Below are 19,356 nucleotides of genomic sequence, written 5' to 3'. Positions count from 1 at the left end.
CTTATGTGTACAGGAGTTCTGTCTGTTAAAAGAACAGTACTGAACCTGGATCCATTTGCATATGCAAATTGATTCCAGTGAACCTTGTACGCTAAGGTAGCCTGTCCAGGAAAAAGGGAATCAAATTTTCCCTCACGGTTTATTTATCAATGGAGGTGAACTTGTGAAACAGTTCACTTTATATACTGAACCATTTCCATACAAAATCCTTATCCTATTAAATATTTTACTTTCTGTTAAGTAAACATTTGTTCATGTCCATCTGTATCTTGTCTGTCTAGTGTCAATTATCTATGAAAAAGCGATTTCTACTTACTATATAAATAATTACAACCTTGGTCTAGAAAGTTCTCAGATAAGATAGGGAGCAAACAGCTTACACATTAACAAACCTTTAATCAAAGCTTGTGTGTATCCCTTTTTTAATCTGAATATGGATGGGTAGGGTTTAAATAATTGATAGAGGATTAAACATTCTTCAATCTGCCTCACAGTCCCAGTTAGGAAAGGTTTATAAAACTTAGTGCAATTGAGTTTTTGCCACAAATAACCTAAAGCAAAGCAGCTAACAACAGCACAAATGCTGCAGTGATACAATCATCATAGCTGCACTGACTGGTATACCAAACAACTTCAGTGGGTATATGTTCACAGCTAAAACATAGTTTTAAAAACATACAGCCCAATACTGTCATCTATTAACAATCACTTCATACATCATACATATAAAAATAAAAATCTGTATTTTTCTTCAATTGACCAAATGATCAACCAAGATATTCTTATCCTCAATTGGTTTAAAGAGCAATTTTAAAACATCCTTTGCCCTGCTTTCTGGTAGGTCAGTTGTCCACAACCTTTTCCAGGTTGCAGCCCATTGCCAAGGGATGGGGGGAGAGGGCGACCCAGGACCGCACGCATGCACGGCAGCCCCGGGCAAACGCAGTTGCACGGACCAGCCAAACATGTGTGTTTGCACCTGACAGGCGTAAACGCGCATGCGCGGCAGTTTTGCACATGCACACATGCGCTGGGAGCTGTCACGCATGCACATTTCTGCTCCCGCCGGGGGCTGCTGTGCATGCATCACAGAGCTGCGCGTGCACGCATGCGCAAAACTACCATGTTTGTGTGTTTGCACCCGCGTCGGGAGCAAATGCTTATGCGTGGCAGGTCCGCGCATGCGCATTTGTGCCGCCTCTCCCCCTCCCCCCACAGCAAGAAGCTTGCCAGGCTGTAAGCTAATCGCCCGCTACGGTGGCAGATTTGCTCTCAGACTGGTGAGCTTCTCACTGCAGGGGGGGGGGGGCGGGAGAGGGAGCCGTGGCCTGCTGCCGAAGTTCTCCCCACACCAGGCCGCAGACTGGGGGTTGAGGAGCACTGTTGTAGGTGACCCTGAAAACTCTATTTAAACTCTGAGCTGGATAGCCCATCGGATCGCAAAAGGTAAGTAGGATCAGCACTGCTGGTCCTGGGATGGGAAGTCAGAAGGGAAGGGTTGCCACAAAGACACAGTCAATGGAAAACCACCTGTGTCTCTTGCTTTGAAAATCCTATTAGTTTGCCATAAATCAGTGTCAACTTGATAGAACTTTCCCCTATCATCATCAAGTTATATTTCTTAACAGTTTTTCCATTGTGATGTAGCTCTACAGATGACAGTGACCCATCATACTTCCCTGCACTGATGGTGGTTCCTTGTACTTAAAAAAGTCACAACCATGCAATATTCCCACTACTACAAGGTAATGATCTCAAATGCACACTAATCAGTTTGATAACACATCTCAGTATGAAAACAGAACATTTACCATAAGAATGCCACTGCCGTGGGTGGGGCAACTCATTAGAGGATTCCAGGCTGAGTTTAGTGCTAGAAGCACAAGTGAGAACTATACAGTTATTTTAGTGGCTTTGACAGATGGAAGGGTGCAGCAAACCTCTAATTATGGAGATCATTCATTCATCTTTCCACCTGCATTCACACAAGGAAGAACTCAGCAAGGAGCCCTGAAGGAGCTCACAGGAAAAATTTTACAGAGCAAAGTCAGACAGAATATTTCCAGGATAGTATATTTATTTGGTTACTGTGTTTATATCTTTTTAATCTCCCGTCATTGAATAATGCACTGTACCACCAAGTATTACTCATACTCTTACAGAGTTGATTTTGCCCCAGATATGATAGATTGCTCAGAAAGCCTCCTATTCAAATTAAATTCTAACATATTACAATGAATATTATTGAAGTACTACATAATCATGCAGGGACTTAATTTACATCTCCCCACCATTTCTTACTACATAATTTTCTTCAGGTGAAATTCTAAAGAGGGGAATAAACACTTTGTAAATGAATGAAAAGAGCAGTCAGTGACTAAGCCTTGTAGTGCCACTTATACCCCCTAACGCTGAGGAATCATTGTTATTACTCTATAGGCAACTTAGCAGGTTGCTGTCCAGTGGAATCAAATGGATATTAGCTCATTTATGCACTAATCTTTGGAGGGTCAAGGAGTCCATACACACAGAAAAGCAACAGAAAGACTACTTGAATTCTGAAAAGAAATTTAATGTTAAATATTAAGTTAGCAAAAAGAAATAAAATATTGTATATCAAAGTATATGCCTAAAGTTGTTTTAACAAAATCAGCCATTCTCTTTCCATGTGAAAAGCAGTAAATACCATTAGATATGCTTTCACTTCATGTTCAACTCTCTAATGCTCGACATTAATTAACATTCTTTTCAGTATTTTAAGTTTTTATTATGTTTTATTTTGTAAACCACCTCATTCAAATCACCTCATTCAAAGGCACCATCTCTTTTATTAAGTACATATTAAGTACATTGTTTGCAAAATTAATGGCCATGAGCCAACCTTTTTAAGGCCACTGATTTGTATGGGAGAAAGTTAACTACCTACTAAACTCTTCCACTGAAGGCAATAGGATTTAAAAGAACTTAATCTAGATTTAAGCAATCTGTTTAACTTTATAATAAACTTTTAATTACTTTAATTGAATCATAGCAATATACGGTGGCACAAAATATATTTGTGCCACCGAAGACAACAGATAAATAAACACTGAAGAAAAATGTCCAGTACTAATGAACTTCCTATAAACAAAAATTAACTCCATACCTTAGAACATTGTTTGTGATTCTGACACCAGACCAAAGATCCATTATTCTGGAAAAGAAAGAAATCAAAAGCATTAGTGATATCTTCAAGTAACAGCTATGATCTGTTTTCAATGTTGAGAATTATTATTATTATTATTATTATTATTATTATTATTCAATTTATTTCCCGCCGCTCCCTACAGGCTCGTGGCGGGTAACAGTAGTCTTAAAATCCCCCATTAAACCCCCCACTAAAAGACTATAAAAATACCCAACATGGCGGTAAATACCACTCTCCCCTACCCGAGCAAGGGTATTGGGGGATAGAGGGTAATGATGAATACTTCAAACCCCCGGGGGGGGGGAATGTTCTTCCTCGCCAATCCCAGCCTCAACCATAGACCTGGCGGAAGAGCTCCGTTTTACAGGCCCTGTGGAACGCTGACAGCTCCTGCAGGGCCCGCAGCTCACCCAGGCGCTCATTCCACCAGGTAGGGGCCAGGACAGAGAAAGCCCTGGCCCTGGTTGAGGCTAGGCGTGCTTCTCTGGGGCCGGGAACGACCAGTAGGTTTTCCCCTGCAGAGCGTAAGGCCTGAATCATCAGTAAGATTAAAACTGGCATTGGCCAGCCATGGTGCTATCTGATCTTATTTGTAGGATGGCTTGTCTCATCTTCTGCTGTTGGGAAAGCAGCAAAAAGACACATATACCCAGACCTGAAGCTTCTTTCTCTCGTCAGAACAAAATGCTCAGAGAACAAAAGCATGGTCTACCTTGATAGGCATAGTAGTGCTAAAGTCTTTGCTTCCCTGCCTTCTCCATATCCTAGGTCAAGGAAGGTATAGCTGCCATAATCAAGGCAACTACTTATCCACTTCTCTAAATGTTTATGCTGGGAGCACCTTTCAAAAGGTTACTCACAATCACTATCACTACTCTACTGTATAAAAGAGTATTAATATCACTTGGGAGCCAATTCACAAATTAGTCAGTCTGGTAATTCACACTCACTTATTACTGCAAACCATAGTTTGTCACTAGCAATTCTTGAACAATTCTCCCCTACTCCTGATGTGTGGCTTAGAAATCAATTATTTCTTTGATCTTAATTACAGTCTGCAATTTGAAAAACAAGCTATGGTTTGTCATAAATGCAGAACTAGTTAATTTCTGAGCTGTGCATTAGCCTGTGGATATGTAATTAATTGTTTTCAACTATTTACAAACAATGATCATTCTGCCTACCCAGATACTTTTTTTTCTCATAAGCACACTATATTTTAACTATTAAGCTGTGGCAGTTTTAAATATTCTTAATGTTCTTATGGTTGACAGAGACTAATCTGGAATTTATTTACAATGTATTAAAGCACATATTTAAGTAGATGTGAAACATAAGACCTACAAATGCTTATGAATAGGACAGGCACAGAAGAAATAAAAGTTTAGGAGGATGCCATAAATAACATACTCTTAACAGGACTACTTTAGCAGTTTCAGTGCCAGCCAAGAATTTATTATTTCCTTTTTCAAACCTAGCCAGTAGTAATGTTGAAGTAATATTTCATGTGCCACTTTCTATTTCTTACTCCTTTCTTCTTAAAATCAGGAATGACAGAAGAAAGCAATGATTGCAACAGCAGATTACTTGTAACTGGCTGCATTATTTTACAGCTTTTTAGTTTTCTTTTCACTAAATCAGATTAAACACTACTCCTTCTGAATTTATTCCTGTTACCTGGAACAATACCATAATAAATAGCCACTAAACTGCTATTTCTCCTACTGAAAGCTAGTATGTGGAAAATGTTAAACACAATGATTTTAATGTACAATATATGTTCATAAATATAGCTTAAAAATAATGTTATTTTTTATCAAATCCTAGGTGCACCATCATTTGTGGCTACAAAAGAACTTTACAAGCCTATTTGATATGCCAAAACCTGAGAAGTATAAACTTTATGGCAAGCGCATACAAACCAGATTGCTACATCAGACCAGAGGTCCATCTGCTCCTGCATTCTGTTCCAAACAGTGACCAACCAATTGCCCTGGAGGGCCAGTAAATATAATATAAACAAAACATAAAGGCCAAGGTGGTCCCTTGATGCTGAATCTAGCACTGGCATTCAGAGGTTTGCAGCCTCTGAAGATTTCCATTAGGCACCATGGATAGTGGCCAATGATGAACTTATCTTCCTTGAATCTTATGATTCCCTGTTAAAGCCTTTTATTCTTACAGCTATTGCTACAATCACTGGCAGTGTAGTCCACAATTTAATTATCCATTCGGTAAATATGTATTTCATTTATTCAGCCTGAACTTACTGTCCATAAACTTCACTGAATGTCCCCAAGTTTTAATACTATGGGAAAAGGAAAAAGTTGTCAGTATACTTTCTCTGGTGAAATGTGCCATCGAGTCACATTTGTCTTATGGCAACCCCATAGGATTTTCAAGGCAAGAGTTGTACAGAGATGGTTTGTCATTGCCTGCCTCTGCATAGTGACCGTTGACTTCCTTGGTGGTCTTTCATCCAAGTACTATCCAGGGCAACCCTGTTTAGCTTCTGAGTTCTGATGAGGTCAGGCTAGCTTGAGACATCTGGGTTGTAAGAACTCCACTCTCGACAAAACTCCTTTGGTCAATGAGATTCTCCTCTTATTTTGGACTTTAGTTGTTTTAATAGGTACCCCCCTTTTAGATTCTAGGTGCCAAGGAATATAAAACTTAAGGAATCTCATAAAGGCACCTGAGTACAGACACAAAGGCTCAGGAAAGAGGTTAGGTGTGCTGGTATTACAAACTGACTAAATGCTATCTCCCCAAGTTCTGATTTCTCAATAATAATAAACCTTCATTTAATTCCCAGTAACCAAAGACTTAGACACTGAAGTATCCTGGCATATCCCATAGGTCTGCTCAATCCAAGCAAATTGCTATTTGATTAACCAACTCTTGGTTAATTTTTTCCCTTTTTTTGCTCAATCAAGAAGGGCATTGAAGTCATTTATTTACATTTAATCCTGTTTCCAGGTGTTTGATACTTTGAGTTCAATCTCATAATGTTTTCAGCATACAAGCTAAACAAGAAGGGAGAAAGAATACAACCCTGGCACACTCCTTTCTCTATTCTGAACCAATCAATGTCACCAAATTGTGTATGTACAATGGCTTCTTGGTTTGCGTACAGCGACTGCATCAGTTTGATCAAATGCACTGATATCCCAAATTTTGCCAGGCTTCTCACAATTTGTTGTGATCCACACAATCAAAAGCTTTCTTGTAGTCAATAAAGCAGATGTAGACATCCTTCTGATATTCCCGTGACTTTTCCAAAACCCAGCGCAGATTTGCTGTGTGATCACGAATGCTACGTCCCAGAATTTTCACAGGAAAGGTGTTTCAACATGTTAAAATAATTTGTTTGCCCTCTTCCACACTTTTTTTGCTCTGCAATATCTTTTTGGAGGAGAGCCTCTTGTGGCACAGAGTGGTAAGTGGCAAAAATGCTGGCTGAAGCTGTCTGTCCATGATGTTGGGAGTTCAATCCCAGCAGCCGGCTCAAGGTTGACTCAGCCTTCCATCCTTACGAGGTCGGTAAAATGAGGAACAACTTTGCTGGGGGGTAAACGGTAATGACTGGGGAAGGCACTGGCAAACCACCCCGTATTGAGCCTGCCATGAAAACGCTAGAGGGCATCACCCCAAGGGTCAGACATGACTCGGTGCTTGAACAGGGGATACCTTTACCTTTTTTTAAGCAGCTTGAATTATTTTTTGGAGACAAGTTGACCAGACCCGTATGCAGAAAACTATAAAGCCATACCACAGGGTATGCAAGGTCATTACAAACTTATATAGGAGTATTATATCAATTATTTTATTTTCAATCCCCTTCTAATAACCCACAACATGCCTTTTTTCTGCTTCTGCACAGTGAGTTGACAATTTGATAATTATCTACAATCTCAAGATCTCCTTGCATTTCAATCCTGACTCGTTGAGATCCCATCAACACATGTTTAATGTTTTTTGTTTCTTGTTCTGATATGCGTCACTTTGTCTTCATTGTAACTGACTACCATGTTGTTGAGCCTATGTTGGTATACACAACAACTTTAGCATCAACATTAGTCTGCCGGTAAAAGGGTAAAATAACTTGGCTATAAAGCCTATATATGTTTAAAGTAGTGTAGTTCAATGGGTATTGTCAATTATTATTGACCATTGGTGTGATTTAGTTTAATACAAAACAGTAATTACTTTTGATCTGGTTTGATCAAAAAGTCATAATGGCATACCTGTATTTGCGACTGGTAGGATCTTCTTGAGAAAGCAAAAGCTCATTATCTTTATGAGGCTTATTAAAAAGTTTGTGCTTCAGATAAACAATGGTAATCTGTTATTACACATTGAAAATACTTCTGGTATTACCTCTTGAATGTAAATTTGCTTAAACGACTATGATTAATCAAATTTGCTACCAGATTATGTGACATTCTTAATGGATGTATATTGAAATGATTTAAAACAAATAAATTATATAAACAATCAACGGTATATTCAATCCAGAACCAATGAAGCACTCATACAACACTTCAAGCCTCATCAGCCCCAGTACTATGTATGAGGATGTTGCTGTCTGTGCTCAGGCCTACATTTATTCAAAAATACATCATGTTCCCAAGCAATGAAAAAACCTAGAATATTAGAAACACCAAGGCCTGGGACTCAGAGGCAGAAAACAGATTCTATAATAATTCAGATTCTAGCCAGACCCAAAGAGGCCTACAGTCCAACAGCTACTCCAAAATGTTTCTTCCTGGAATACCCAATGTCTTCTTATCTTAGTCCAGTATAACGTTTGGGATGGACTAACCTATAATTATTCAAATTACTTTGGATTACTGTCAAGAATCAGGGAATAGATTCAATAAACCTACAGAACATTACACTGCAAGTTGGCAGGTTACTGAGCCTTTGCTATGATGCTGGTATTCATCTACTGTCCCATTATCCTTTTTTAAACTAATAGAGGCTGGACTATATAAAAATTATAATATAAATATAATATTCATTATAATTGGCTGCAGAATCTTTTAAAGCAGTGGTCCCCAACCTTTTTATCACCGGGGACCACTCAACGCCGGGGACCACTCTCCGGGGACCACTCAACGCCTATTACTGAAGCCCGTCAGGCTGCCGGCAAGGGAGCCCCCAGCAGTCGCGCCGAGCGCAGCTGCCGGGGGCTCTCTGCCCGCCGGCCTGACGTGGCGAGAGGTGCGAAGCTCCGCGCGACTGCCGGGGGCTCCCTTGCCTAGCGCCCACTGTATTTTAAGTACAGCGGGCTTGATTACTAGTCTCATAAATCAGTACTAGGTAGCTCACCCTAACCCTACATACCTACCCCAACAAGCATGCCTCAGACCATTCTGATAATTAGTTTTCTTCCTTTTGAAACCTGCTGAGTTTTAAATAAAGCATTCCTCTCCCTGTGAACAGGTTGCTCTGCTTCTTTCAAATTAATTTGCCCACAAACAGGGATGAGACTTCCATATTATTATGTTATGTTCCTGAAATGCAGCCTTGGAGAATTAAACAATTAAAGCAAGCATGGAACATGAAATATGTAACTCAATATTGTTAACACTGCATGTCATAATTCCAAGTTTCTATTTTTTAAATAAAATATGCTTAGAAATTTCTACATTATTTATGCTACCTCTGACAGTAGGATGTTACTTCACATCCCCCCCCCCCACACACACACACACACCTCCAGTAGTAGGGACCAAACAGTTAGGGCTTCCAACTCCCACTTAGAAAATACTGGTGATTTGGGGGGTGAAGGTGTAGTCACCAACAAAAGTATGAAAACAACCATGCTAGATGACCTTGCAGTTACAGGTGGTACATGGGTGGGCAGGCAGAACAAGTAACTGAGAATTTCTACTCCATTTTCCCCTCCCCATCCCTGGAGTGATGCACACTGACACCTTCTATTCATTTATTGTCCCCTTTCAGAGCAGCCATTGCCAAGGTGACACTGGTCAAAATTAGTTCAATCAATTTGTGACCTCGGATCGCAGCAAGAACTGCAAATGAAACTTCAATGTACCATCTGACATTTGAAAAAAGATCATGTCTTCTCCCCTTTCCAAGGAATTGAGGCAGAAATACAATGCTCATTGTATGCTTTGTTATTGTTATTGTTAAATTTATTACCCACCACTCTCAGAAAGGCCGGCTCGTGACGGGTTACAAAATAAAACAATACAATCCCCCCAAACCCTGATTTTCCCTTAGAACCAACAATTAGAATGAACTACCAACAACCGGCGGCTACCAACCCACCCACCCACCTCGCTGGGAAATCAGGGGAGAAGATGACCAACACAACTGACATATGGTGGGGTACTCCTCCTTTGGGGAGGCCCATAGATCTTCTCTTCACCCTGATCTCAACCATAAGGATGCTCATCGAAATAGTGGATGAAATTCAGGTCGTTCAAAGTCATTACAAAAGACAGCAGATCAAATAAGTAGTACAGATATATAGAAAGTAGACATCTACACTAAACATGTACAGTGTGAGAAGACCAATTTCACAGCTCTTCATGTGGGTATCCATCCTAGCAAGATGGTCATCACATGACTAAAGCTGGATAAGGATTATAAAAAGATCATGGCATGTAAATGAAAGTCTCGCCAAGTTGGGATGGAGAAGGTTAAATACAAGGAAGAAGCCATTGAAAAGATGCAAGAATAAAATAGACTTCTTGGTGATTTTCATTAAAAATCTACTGAAATGGGAAAAATATGTTTAATGTCATTTCTTTACAAGAGCTTACAAAGAGCAGGTGCAGAAGAACAGGGGTGTACCAATTTAGTAATTATTTGCAGCTGAAGATCTGCTTTACATGGGTTATCAAAACCCACACTCAAGATTACAGAAATGACAGACTGATGGGGGGTGGGGGGAGAGAGAGAGTGAGAGAGAGAGAGAGAGAGAGAGAGAGAGAGAGAGAGAGAGAGAGAGAGATATGGAATGGCTCACTAAACCTAGGAATTTCAGACTCTTGAAATAATGTTAGCTTGCCTCTCAAGATTTTTTCCCCTCTGTTCCCTCACAAGTCACTATTATGCTGCTTCTGTGAGATAAGCTGCCTATCACAGGATACCTAACCTAATCCTGACTCTGTATAGGAACTTGAGACCTAACCACATACCTCTATTAATGTCTCAGCCCTATCTGAAAGGTTTTTTTCCTTTCCCATTATTGACTGTTTTTCCAACTCACTTTCCCTCTGGAGAAATCTACAGCCTCTCATTGGCTGGAAAATCAAGAGACTTTCATACATAAAAGGGAAACAGGGATGCATGGAGGGCAGAACTTGAAGCCATCTATCACATTAACAGATGATTAAACAGTTGTAATACTTTGGCTGATATACATCTACTTTTTACTGAGTACAGTGGATAATGTATTGTTAATCACACTAAATTTCTGAGTATGGTGAGCTATAGCACTCTGGGATTTAGTGTTTTTTGGATTAGACAATATGTCTGCTGTCTGCTTAATCCAGCATAAAGCCTGCGATGGACTACCTTATAATTATTCCAAGCATTCCAAACCACTACCTGCAAATACATGAGTACATATATGAGCTCTAGATGAGCTATACTTCTCATTGTCATGAACATGAGCAGAATACCATGCAATTTCTATTGCTTTGAAGATCAAAAATAATACCTTATGAAGGTTATTTCTTGGTGCAGTAGTTCTTTAACAAGATCTTCCACTTGGCCTTGCATTCTTGTACAGAAAGTCCATCATTCTCTTTCTGCTTGCTCCTCCTGAACTGATTTCTGAACTATGCCAACACAGAGCTAGATCCTAAATGAAGGTTCACAACAAGCCTTTATTCAAGGACATGAATGTTCTCCACAGTTGATTCACATATTCTCTTTCTGTTCATCATTCTCTTACTGCCATTAAAAATCCTTTTCAGTTGATCTTGGATATATAAAATGGAGGAAAGGAAAATGATGCAAAGACTTTTATATCACAATGAGGTAAAAGTCAGGGTTTAAATAAAAATTTTAATAAATCTGTCAAGCTGCTTTTAAAAAGGTAAAGGTATCCCCTGTGCAAGCACTGAGTCATGTCTGACCCTTGGGGTGACGCCCTCTAGCATTTTCATGGCAGACTCAATATGGGGTGGTTTGCCAGTGCCTTCCCCAGTCATTACCATTTACCCCCCACCAAACTGGGTACTCAAGCTGCTTAGATAGGACCTAATTTGAGAATGAAGCCGACTGAGAATGAAGTCTGTTTTCCTACTAGATTTGCCCAATTACTCTCAAGCTTCTAGATTAATACTACTCAGGGCCTGTTCCTAGAAGTGCCAACTACAGGAAGTCTGATCGCATCTACTAAGACCATCATGGAGTAGAAAAGTTGGTAAGAAGCTTCCCACCCATTATTGTGCATACTGGCCGCCATTCCTCTCCATGCAAATTACTCATTGAGGACAAACACTTCATCCTGCTTCAGTCTTACAGATTCTTTTCCAACTACACAGGTCTTTTGCCCCAGTTTTTTTTCATTCTCATATTGAGAGCCAAAATGTCTTTGTTCTGAACTACTAACTACAAAATTCAGAGCGTATAAGGCGCTCATTTTCAAAGATCACTCATCTTGTTTCCAATTAGGTGTTTTGCACCTGAGCATGGATCATTCTTCACCCACTGTATCTAATACCAGGGAACTACCCCTTCATGCAGAACCCCTTATTAACAATTGCTGTAATTTCTTCTGTAAACTGCTATGCAGTGCTTCCATTTCTTACAGAAGTGCGATTATTTTGTTCTCCTTAGTCACCAGCTCAGTTTCCCTTCAACTAAACAAATATATTCCACCCTAACCTCAAAGTTACACTTACCACTTCCAACTGAAGAAAATTTCCAGAGGCAACACTACAAGCTTTTGTAAGTAATTTTTGGAAGAGGGTGCACAGTGGATACTTATGATGCAATATTTACTCCATTTACAAATATACAACGCAGAGCTTGGAAAAGGCAAATGCAATCATATAAACAGACGGATTCAGACTCCCAGAGAGGAACCAGTTCACCTTATTCCCCATCAAGCCCCCTTCCCCCATCAACTAGCCAGCAACTACTTTTTTGCTCTAGCCCCATTTGTTGAAAATTTAAATCTGCATTCTCTCTGGATCACTCCTGTGAAAAAATTATTTGCTAAACAAATGATTAAATGTGGAATTTATTTCCAGAGGATATTGTCATAAGTTCCTTTAACAGAACCTGTGGTTAAGATAAAGCTAAACACAAAATCTTGGGGAGTCTCACACGCCCAGGCTAACTAGCCATCACCAGTTCCTTTACTGACCAGCAGCCAAAGACCAATGCTAGAGTACTGAGCCCTCTCAGATATTAATCAATACCTAGACTGTGCTGATAGACAGTGCTAGACAGGAGTTATGGTCATGGTACATGTTGGCACCAGCGACGTGGGAAAATGTAGTCCTGAAGGAAAAATTTAGCCTGCTATGCAGGAGCCTGAAGACCAGGATCCACAGAGTAGCCTTCTCAGAAGTACTGCCTACTCCATGCACAGGGCCAGCTAGACAGGCACAAATTAAGAGTCTCAATCTGTGGATGAGAAGATGATGTAGGGAGGAAGTGTGCTAGTTTCTTCAGCACTAGGATGCTTTTTTGAATGAGCAAGACCGTTTCCATTTGTCCCGAGAAAGAACCAGGCTGCTGGCACTTAAAACTCAAAAAGGTTGCAGAGCAGTTTTCAAACTAAATTGCGGGGGAGGGGGGAAGCTGACAGGAGATGAAATGTCTCTGGTTCAGAGTGGCTCATTGTGGAGGGAAATGGGTTATGACTGGCCCCTGAGAAGGGGACAAACAATACTGGCTGCCAAGGTTAAGAGGCCACAGGAAGGACAAATTCCCACATGGGATTCATTAACAAAATCCAATCAAATCATGTATTAATTTAGGAATGAACCAATTAAATCTTTTGAGCCAAAATGGCAAGTTACTATGAATAACCAATCAGGGCCTAGGCTGAAAAACTGACATCCTTTGACCTGAGGGTCATGTTCTCATGCAGGCAAGGACAAAAGTTAATTGGCAAAAGCAGGAGAAGGTCCTTAACTAGCTGTTGACTTCACACTGCAGGGGTTCACTCAAGGCCAAATCTACCCAGCATTGATAGGTAACATAGTTTTAAAGCTGCATCTGAGTTTTGGGCTTAGTTGGGATACAGTCCTGAAGCAGGATTTTAGTAAACTAGAATAAATAATAAGTTTGCCTTTTCCTACTATAGTTCTGGCCAATCAGATGTGTTGTTAGGCATGTGACCATGTACTCTGCAGATGCACGCAGCACAGTTAAGCAAGCCACTTTCTTCCATCCAAGGTTTTTTGCATTAATAAGGTGGAATGTAGAGTTGAAATGTTTTCCTGGTTCTCACCTAGAAGCTGATAGGCCTTAATATCTCACCTCTACCTATTTCAGGCTATCCTCTCTCGCTCTCTGAAATTGCAAGCTCATTAAGATCACAAATAGAAGCCAAGATTTTGCTATGCCAAAGCAAAATTTGAAAGGCCACAAAATGGCTAGGAAAGCCAGTTTCTTGATAGATGTCGCAATGGTCCCAGGCCATTGATTCCTGGAAGATAGATCTATCAGTGGCTACTATCATGGTGAGTAAAAGGAACCTCAAAATTCAGAGGCAGTAAAACCCTGGATGGATACCAGTGCCAGAAAACAACTTAAGGGGAAGGCCTCTATAAGCCACTTTGAGACTCCTTTAGGTAGTGAAAAGTGGGATATAAAACCCAACTCTTTTTCTATGCTTTGTTGTCGGTTCTCCCTAGTCTGGCCTCTGTGTGAGATGGACTACTGATCTGATCCTTTCGAGTTCTTCTTATGGTCTATATTTACTAATACAATGTTATAGACAACTGGTGGCAATCCTAACTTCTGAAGGAAAATTGTCCATTCAAAAGCCCATCCACAGTCACAAAAACTCTGATGTATTTGGGGGTGGCTTGCTCAAAGGGTTGTGTGCATACATACACAAGCAAACACTTCTAGGAAATACACTATTAAAGAATGCAGTCAAGGTCTTCTTTAATGCCTGTCTTTCATAACCAAGAATGACAGGAAATCCATACTCGGCAATATGGAAGAAAGTTTCTTGAACAACAAACATCATTCTCATCTTATGTTTTCTTTCATCACTGTGCTCAAGGACTGAGATTTAAATTGGAAACTCGGGAAGTTAACGATCAATGCTTTTTACAAGCACATGATGATTTGATGCAATTTGACAAAATTGATTGCTTCAGATGGAGAGGATGCATCATCCACAGTTAAAAGAAAAGAATGGCAGGCAGAACAATTTACTGTACAAACAAACAACAAGCCATTCTAATGGGTTTCAAGCACTTAATGTTCTTCAATGACTAGACTTAAATGAAAAATATGGAATAACAATCTAAATGTCTTGGAAGAATGGATTTAGTTATGAGCTACTATATTCTTCCATTTCCTGTCTTATTGAATTGTCACATCTTAACACAGCCCGCGGCGCCGCAGACTAAATAAAGCCGTAAGGGCTTAGGGGGAGGAGTTAGGGCGGGCTCTATCCGGGATGAGGAAGGGTGCCGATTGGCCCCTTCCGCTGGACAGACCATCGGTGGGGCCAATCTGCAGGCGCTTTGCGCCTGCCGATTGGCCTCACTGATTCCCGCCCTGGCGAAAAGGGAGCAACTGCGAGCCGCACATAGCGTGGCTCACAGTTGCTCCCTTGCCGGCGGCCTGATGTGGCGAGAGGCGCAAAGCGACTGCCGGGGGCTCCCTTGCCTAGCGCCCGCTGTATTTTGATTACAGCGGGCTTGATTACTAGTATTTTAATATTATGTCAGTATGCCTGAAACCCACTCATGGATTACCAGGCAACAAAGTGGGTCTGGTTCAGGAAGTTGTTCATTCAGGTCCCAGGTCTCCTTGTAGGACAGTTCAGAAATATGTTATCACTTCTTCACACACCAGTGAGAGTTCACTCACATAAAGAGATAGTACAGGGACTTCAGTGGGGTACAATACCAGAGAGTCTACCCTCCAAAACAGCCATGTTCTCCAGGGGAATCGTAGACTGGAAATATGTGGCATAATTCCTGGGGATCCCTAGGTCCCAATTGGAGACTGGCATTCCTGGGGGCAGAAGAAAATGAGGCATCAGGAGGAGGACAGAGTGATTTTTTGCTTATCTGTCTGATCTGTTGAATCCACATACAATGTAAAAATAGTGGGAAGGAAGAGCTTTGCAATGTGCTTTTCCGCCCTTGGTTTATCATGGTCAAGTCCAGAATTTATTTATGGTTTTATTTTATTATTACATTTATATACCATTGTCCCCCGAGGCTCAGAGCAGTTCATATGAAATGTAGGGAAGGACAATAACTCAAACTCAATAGCTATGTCAAATGGATAATAACAGTAATAATAGTAACAATAAACAGAGAATAACAATCAGAATAAAAATCTAACAGAATAACACTGATCATGGTTGGTCAAGTTCAGGCATATGAATTCATGGGAGGGAGGTCCAGGGGCCTAGTGGATGTTGTTAGTTATGGTCAACCTCAAAGTAATGCCTGGCAGAAGAGATTCTTTTTGCAGGCTCTGCAGAATTGTTTTAATTCTGTTAGGGCCCTTATTTCCTCTGGGAGTTCATTCCACCATGTGAGGGCGAGGACAGAGAAGGTTCTGGCCATAGTTGAGGTCAAGCGGGCTTCCTTGGGGCCAGGGATCACCAGCCAGTTGGAGGTGGAGGCGTACAAAGCTCTTTGAAGGGTCAAAATGTAAACATATGTCAATGTTGCAGAAATGTTACCTATAGTCTTTGAAGACACAGTTAGCCAGGGACTGTGGCATGAGTCTGATCACAGGCGCTCTCTCTCTGCGTGACATGGCACCAAGTGACACCTGACTTATTGATATGAATTAATGTCCTCTAGAACAGGAGTAGTCAACCTGTGGTCCTCCAGATGTTCATGGACTACAATTCCCATGAGCCCCTGCCAGCAAACGCATATGAATATCTGGAGGACCACAGGTTGACTACCCCTGCTCTAGAACTTCCTATAATTAAGCATCCCTATTAGAATGGGTACAGAGATGGCCTTCACTTCCAGCATTCAGGAAGGCTTCGAATATGTATTCAAGAGGAAATTGCTTTGGCACAGATTTGTCTGCGTTTTTAATTTCTATGTTCTTTTTGTTAATAATCCTGTGATCAGTTCTTATGATGTTTTCTATCCTTGCAATTTGCTTTTATATTGTTAATTACCCTGAAATCAAATAACGAAGATGGGATATAAACTTTTACATACATAAATGTAGTATCTTATTCTGTTATACAGGATTTTAATTCTTGTTTTCTATATAATATTCACCACCATTCAATAAAGAGAGGCTGTGATGCTATTTTGTTTTTTTTTCTGGTAGGGATTATTTTCTCAGTATAAAAAGGAGGCAGTGAAGAAACTGAAATTAACACTGTTCCATAAAAGATTAAATGTTGAACAAGCCTTCAAATAACATTCTTATAGACCTGCAAATCCCAGCACTCACTTCAAGGAAATTATAACTGAACAACATCTGGGAAATCAGACTGGTTTTCAAGCTGTCTTCCAAGTTTATTGGGGTTCCCCCTCTGAGGTACTTATTAAACCAAATACTCTTTAAAATGTGTTGCAGAATGCTTTTTAATCACCTAAGTAATCTGTATTTAAACAGGGAGATTAGTTTGGCTTGCGTGCAAAAGTAAGTTTGCTTCTAAATTCTCCTATATGCAAGGGACAAGGAATTACTTTAATTAGGTCCCTGGGATCAAGGACAAAACATAAGAGGTAATCTACCTCACCTCTGCCAGTCAAGTTTTAAGGCACCAGTATGTCCTAGCAACTGGATTTCTTCAAAATACTCATTACACGTTAATTTAGCATACATTTATTTATAATTACTGAGAATAAGTATTCCAAACATAACACAGTAGACCAGGGGTAGTCAAACTGCGGCCCTCCAGATGTCCATGGACTACAATTCCCAGGAGCCCCTGCCAGCATTCGCTGGCAGGGGCTCATGGGAATTGTAGTCCATGGACATCTGGAGGGCCGCAGTTTGACTACCCCTGCAGTAGACCAACTGGTATTGAAGCATCCTCCATAGAGGACCCATGTATTCCTAGTTAAAATGAGAATTTTAGGATATTTGGTTGTCTCTGCCCGCCCTTGCCAAGTTTCAAGATCTTCACTTCCAAATGTAACCGAACAAGACTGCAACCCTTTTCAGATGTTATGTTCATGCTGCTGTAAACACGCATACATGTTGGATATACAATGCATAACCATGACTATAGGTGAAGTTACAAGTTCTTTTGAACAGGGCTATATGTGAATTTTCTGTCTTCATACATAAATTCCAGGTGCCAGATTATTCTGTTGTCTTCCATGGATGTACTGAAGCTATAAACATGTGTTGACCTTTTCAGAAGAAACAATGATCACATAGCTCATGAAAGCCTCATGTAGCATGTCCATTCCATATGTGCATTCATAGCACCATGAGTGTTTCATCTGAAAAAGGCTTCCTTTGCTACTCTACTGTTCTTCTGATCCCTGCTGCATGTGCATTCATACAGAGAGTAAAATACCATTAAAAGTGTGCAAGTTTTTAAAGTTTCAATAACAGCCTTGAAGTTTGTATACGACTCCCAGTAGATGTTGGCCCAGTAAAAAGCATCATTTAACCAACTTTACTTCATTTGGGACTAGCTGGCCAAATGTCATCAAAACAAATATGTCAAATCAAAGACTAGTGAGGATGAATCAGACATCTCTTAGGACATGCAGGTTTTGTCCTTCTTAGCAAAAGGCTGCTGCTCTTTCAGTTTCAGTTGTGCCAATGTTTGGATTTATTTAAGATCTGAGACAGATAATGAATTATTATCATCAAGTGGCATCATTTACACTGCAAAGACCTTTTGAAACTTCTGTGGTGAAATAGCAACAGTGAAAAGGGTTTCCATGACAGAACAATGAGACATACACCTGCTTGACCTTGTCATCGCTTGTGACTCTCAAAGAGGGAGGGGCATGTTATGTTTACCACCCTTCTCTCCCTGATTCCTTCTATTTCTCCGTTTAAAAGAGTACATAGACCTTAACATTCACTAGAATCATATCATTTGTGTACATTACTGCAGGATTTTTAATTTTAGAAGTATTTAATCCCTCGTAATTTAGATCGATGGTATTGTGTTGTTACTGGCAAAAGTCAGCAACTTGCAAATGATTGCAAAAAACAAAAAAAAGGCCAGTTATTAAGTCTTAACTGAGTAATTTGCAGCTTATTTCACCCAAGCTAATTAAAATGTAATCACTATTGTTTGGCAATGTGCATTCTGTCAGCAGTTTTTACTTCAGAAAGAAATCATGCCAAGAAAGCACACACATAAAAAGGCCTTTCACTAGGAACTGGCTGGTGTAAATTGCCTCCTTTAGCCAGTGAAACTGTAAAACAAAGAGAGTTACAACCAACTGACAACAGTTTTTTTAAAAAAAACTAATCCCCTTTCAAGATAATTAATTGGGTTTAACGATTTCCTGCTTTTGATATATCTTCTGAAGAAAAGACATGTTCATAGGCAGGCAATTTTTGGTTTTAAGAAACAAGACATCAAGGATTTACCATATTTATTTGAAAAGAAGACAACTCAGAAGGTAAAATGACCACCCCTTTAAAAATTATGCACACTGTTCTTTAATTACTGTTCATAGTTATAATTTGTATCCTATATATGATGATTCTATTTTGGCACACCTGGAGAGGGGACTAATCTTGAACCTGAATAAATTCAGAATCAAACTGGACTTCGAGACACACCCCCCCCCATAAATCATTAAGTCATTAATGACTCTCTGCCTATGCCCCTCAAAGAGGGACATTCAGCCAACTCCAACTGGCTGGTGATCCTGGCCCCAAGGAAGCAGGTCATTTTCTGTCCTGGCCCCCACCTGGCTGAATGAGTTCTGGGCCCTGTTGGAGCGAGCACATTTCCACAGGGCCTGCAAAATAGACCTCTTCTGCCAAGCATTTGGTTGAGGTCAGTGAATTGA

The 19,356-nt window shown here is 40.2% G+C and overlaps 1 protein-coding gene and 1 pseudogene across 4 annotated transcripts in view; one reads left to right on the top strand and one right to left on the bottom strand.

Moving 5' to 3' along the window:
- Positions 1 to 19,356, bottom strand: part of ANOS1 (anosmin 1) — a 263,372-nt gene that overhangs the window by 74,940 nt on the left and 169,076 nt on the right. For 3 of the 4 annotated variants that reach the window (XM_077343277.1, XM_077343278.1, XM_077343275.1), the window contains exon 2: positions 3,146 to 3,193. The exons of the other annotated variant lie outside the window; for it this stretch is intronic. In XM_077343277.1, the coding sequence (XP_077199392.1) occupies positions 3,146 to 3,193 (48 nt within the window). The remainder of the gene's footprint in view (positions 1 to 3,145; positions 3,194 to 19,356) is intronic. 4 annotated transcript variants of the gene reach the window in all.
- On the top strand, positions 7,824 to 9,902 carry LOC143840514 (large ribosomal subunit protein uL24 pseudogene; annotated as a pseudogene).

Source organism: Paroedura picta, chromosome 6 (assembly GCF_049243985.1).
Source record: "Paroedura picta isolate Pp20150507F chromosome 6, Ppicta_v3.0, whole genome shotgun sequence".
Classification (NCBI taxonomy): Eukaryota; Metazoa; Chordata; class Lepidosauria; order Squamata; family Gekkonidae; genus Paroedura; species Paroedura picta.
Note: the sequence above shows the minus strand (reverse complement) of the source record. Positions and strands in the feature narration are given on the sequence as shown.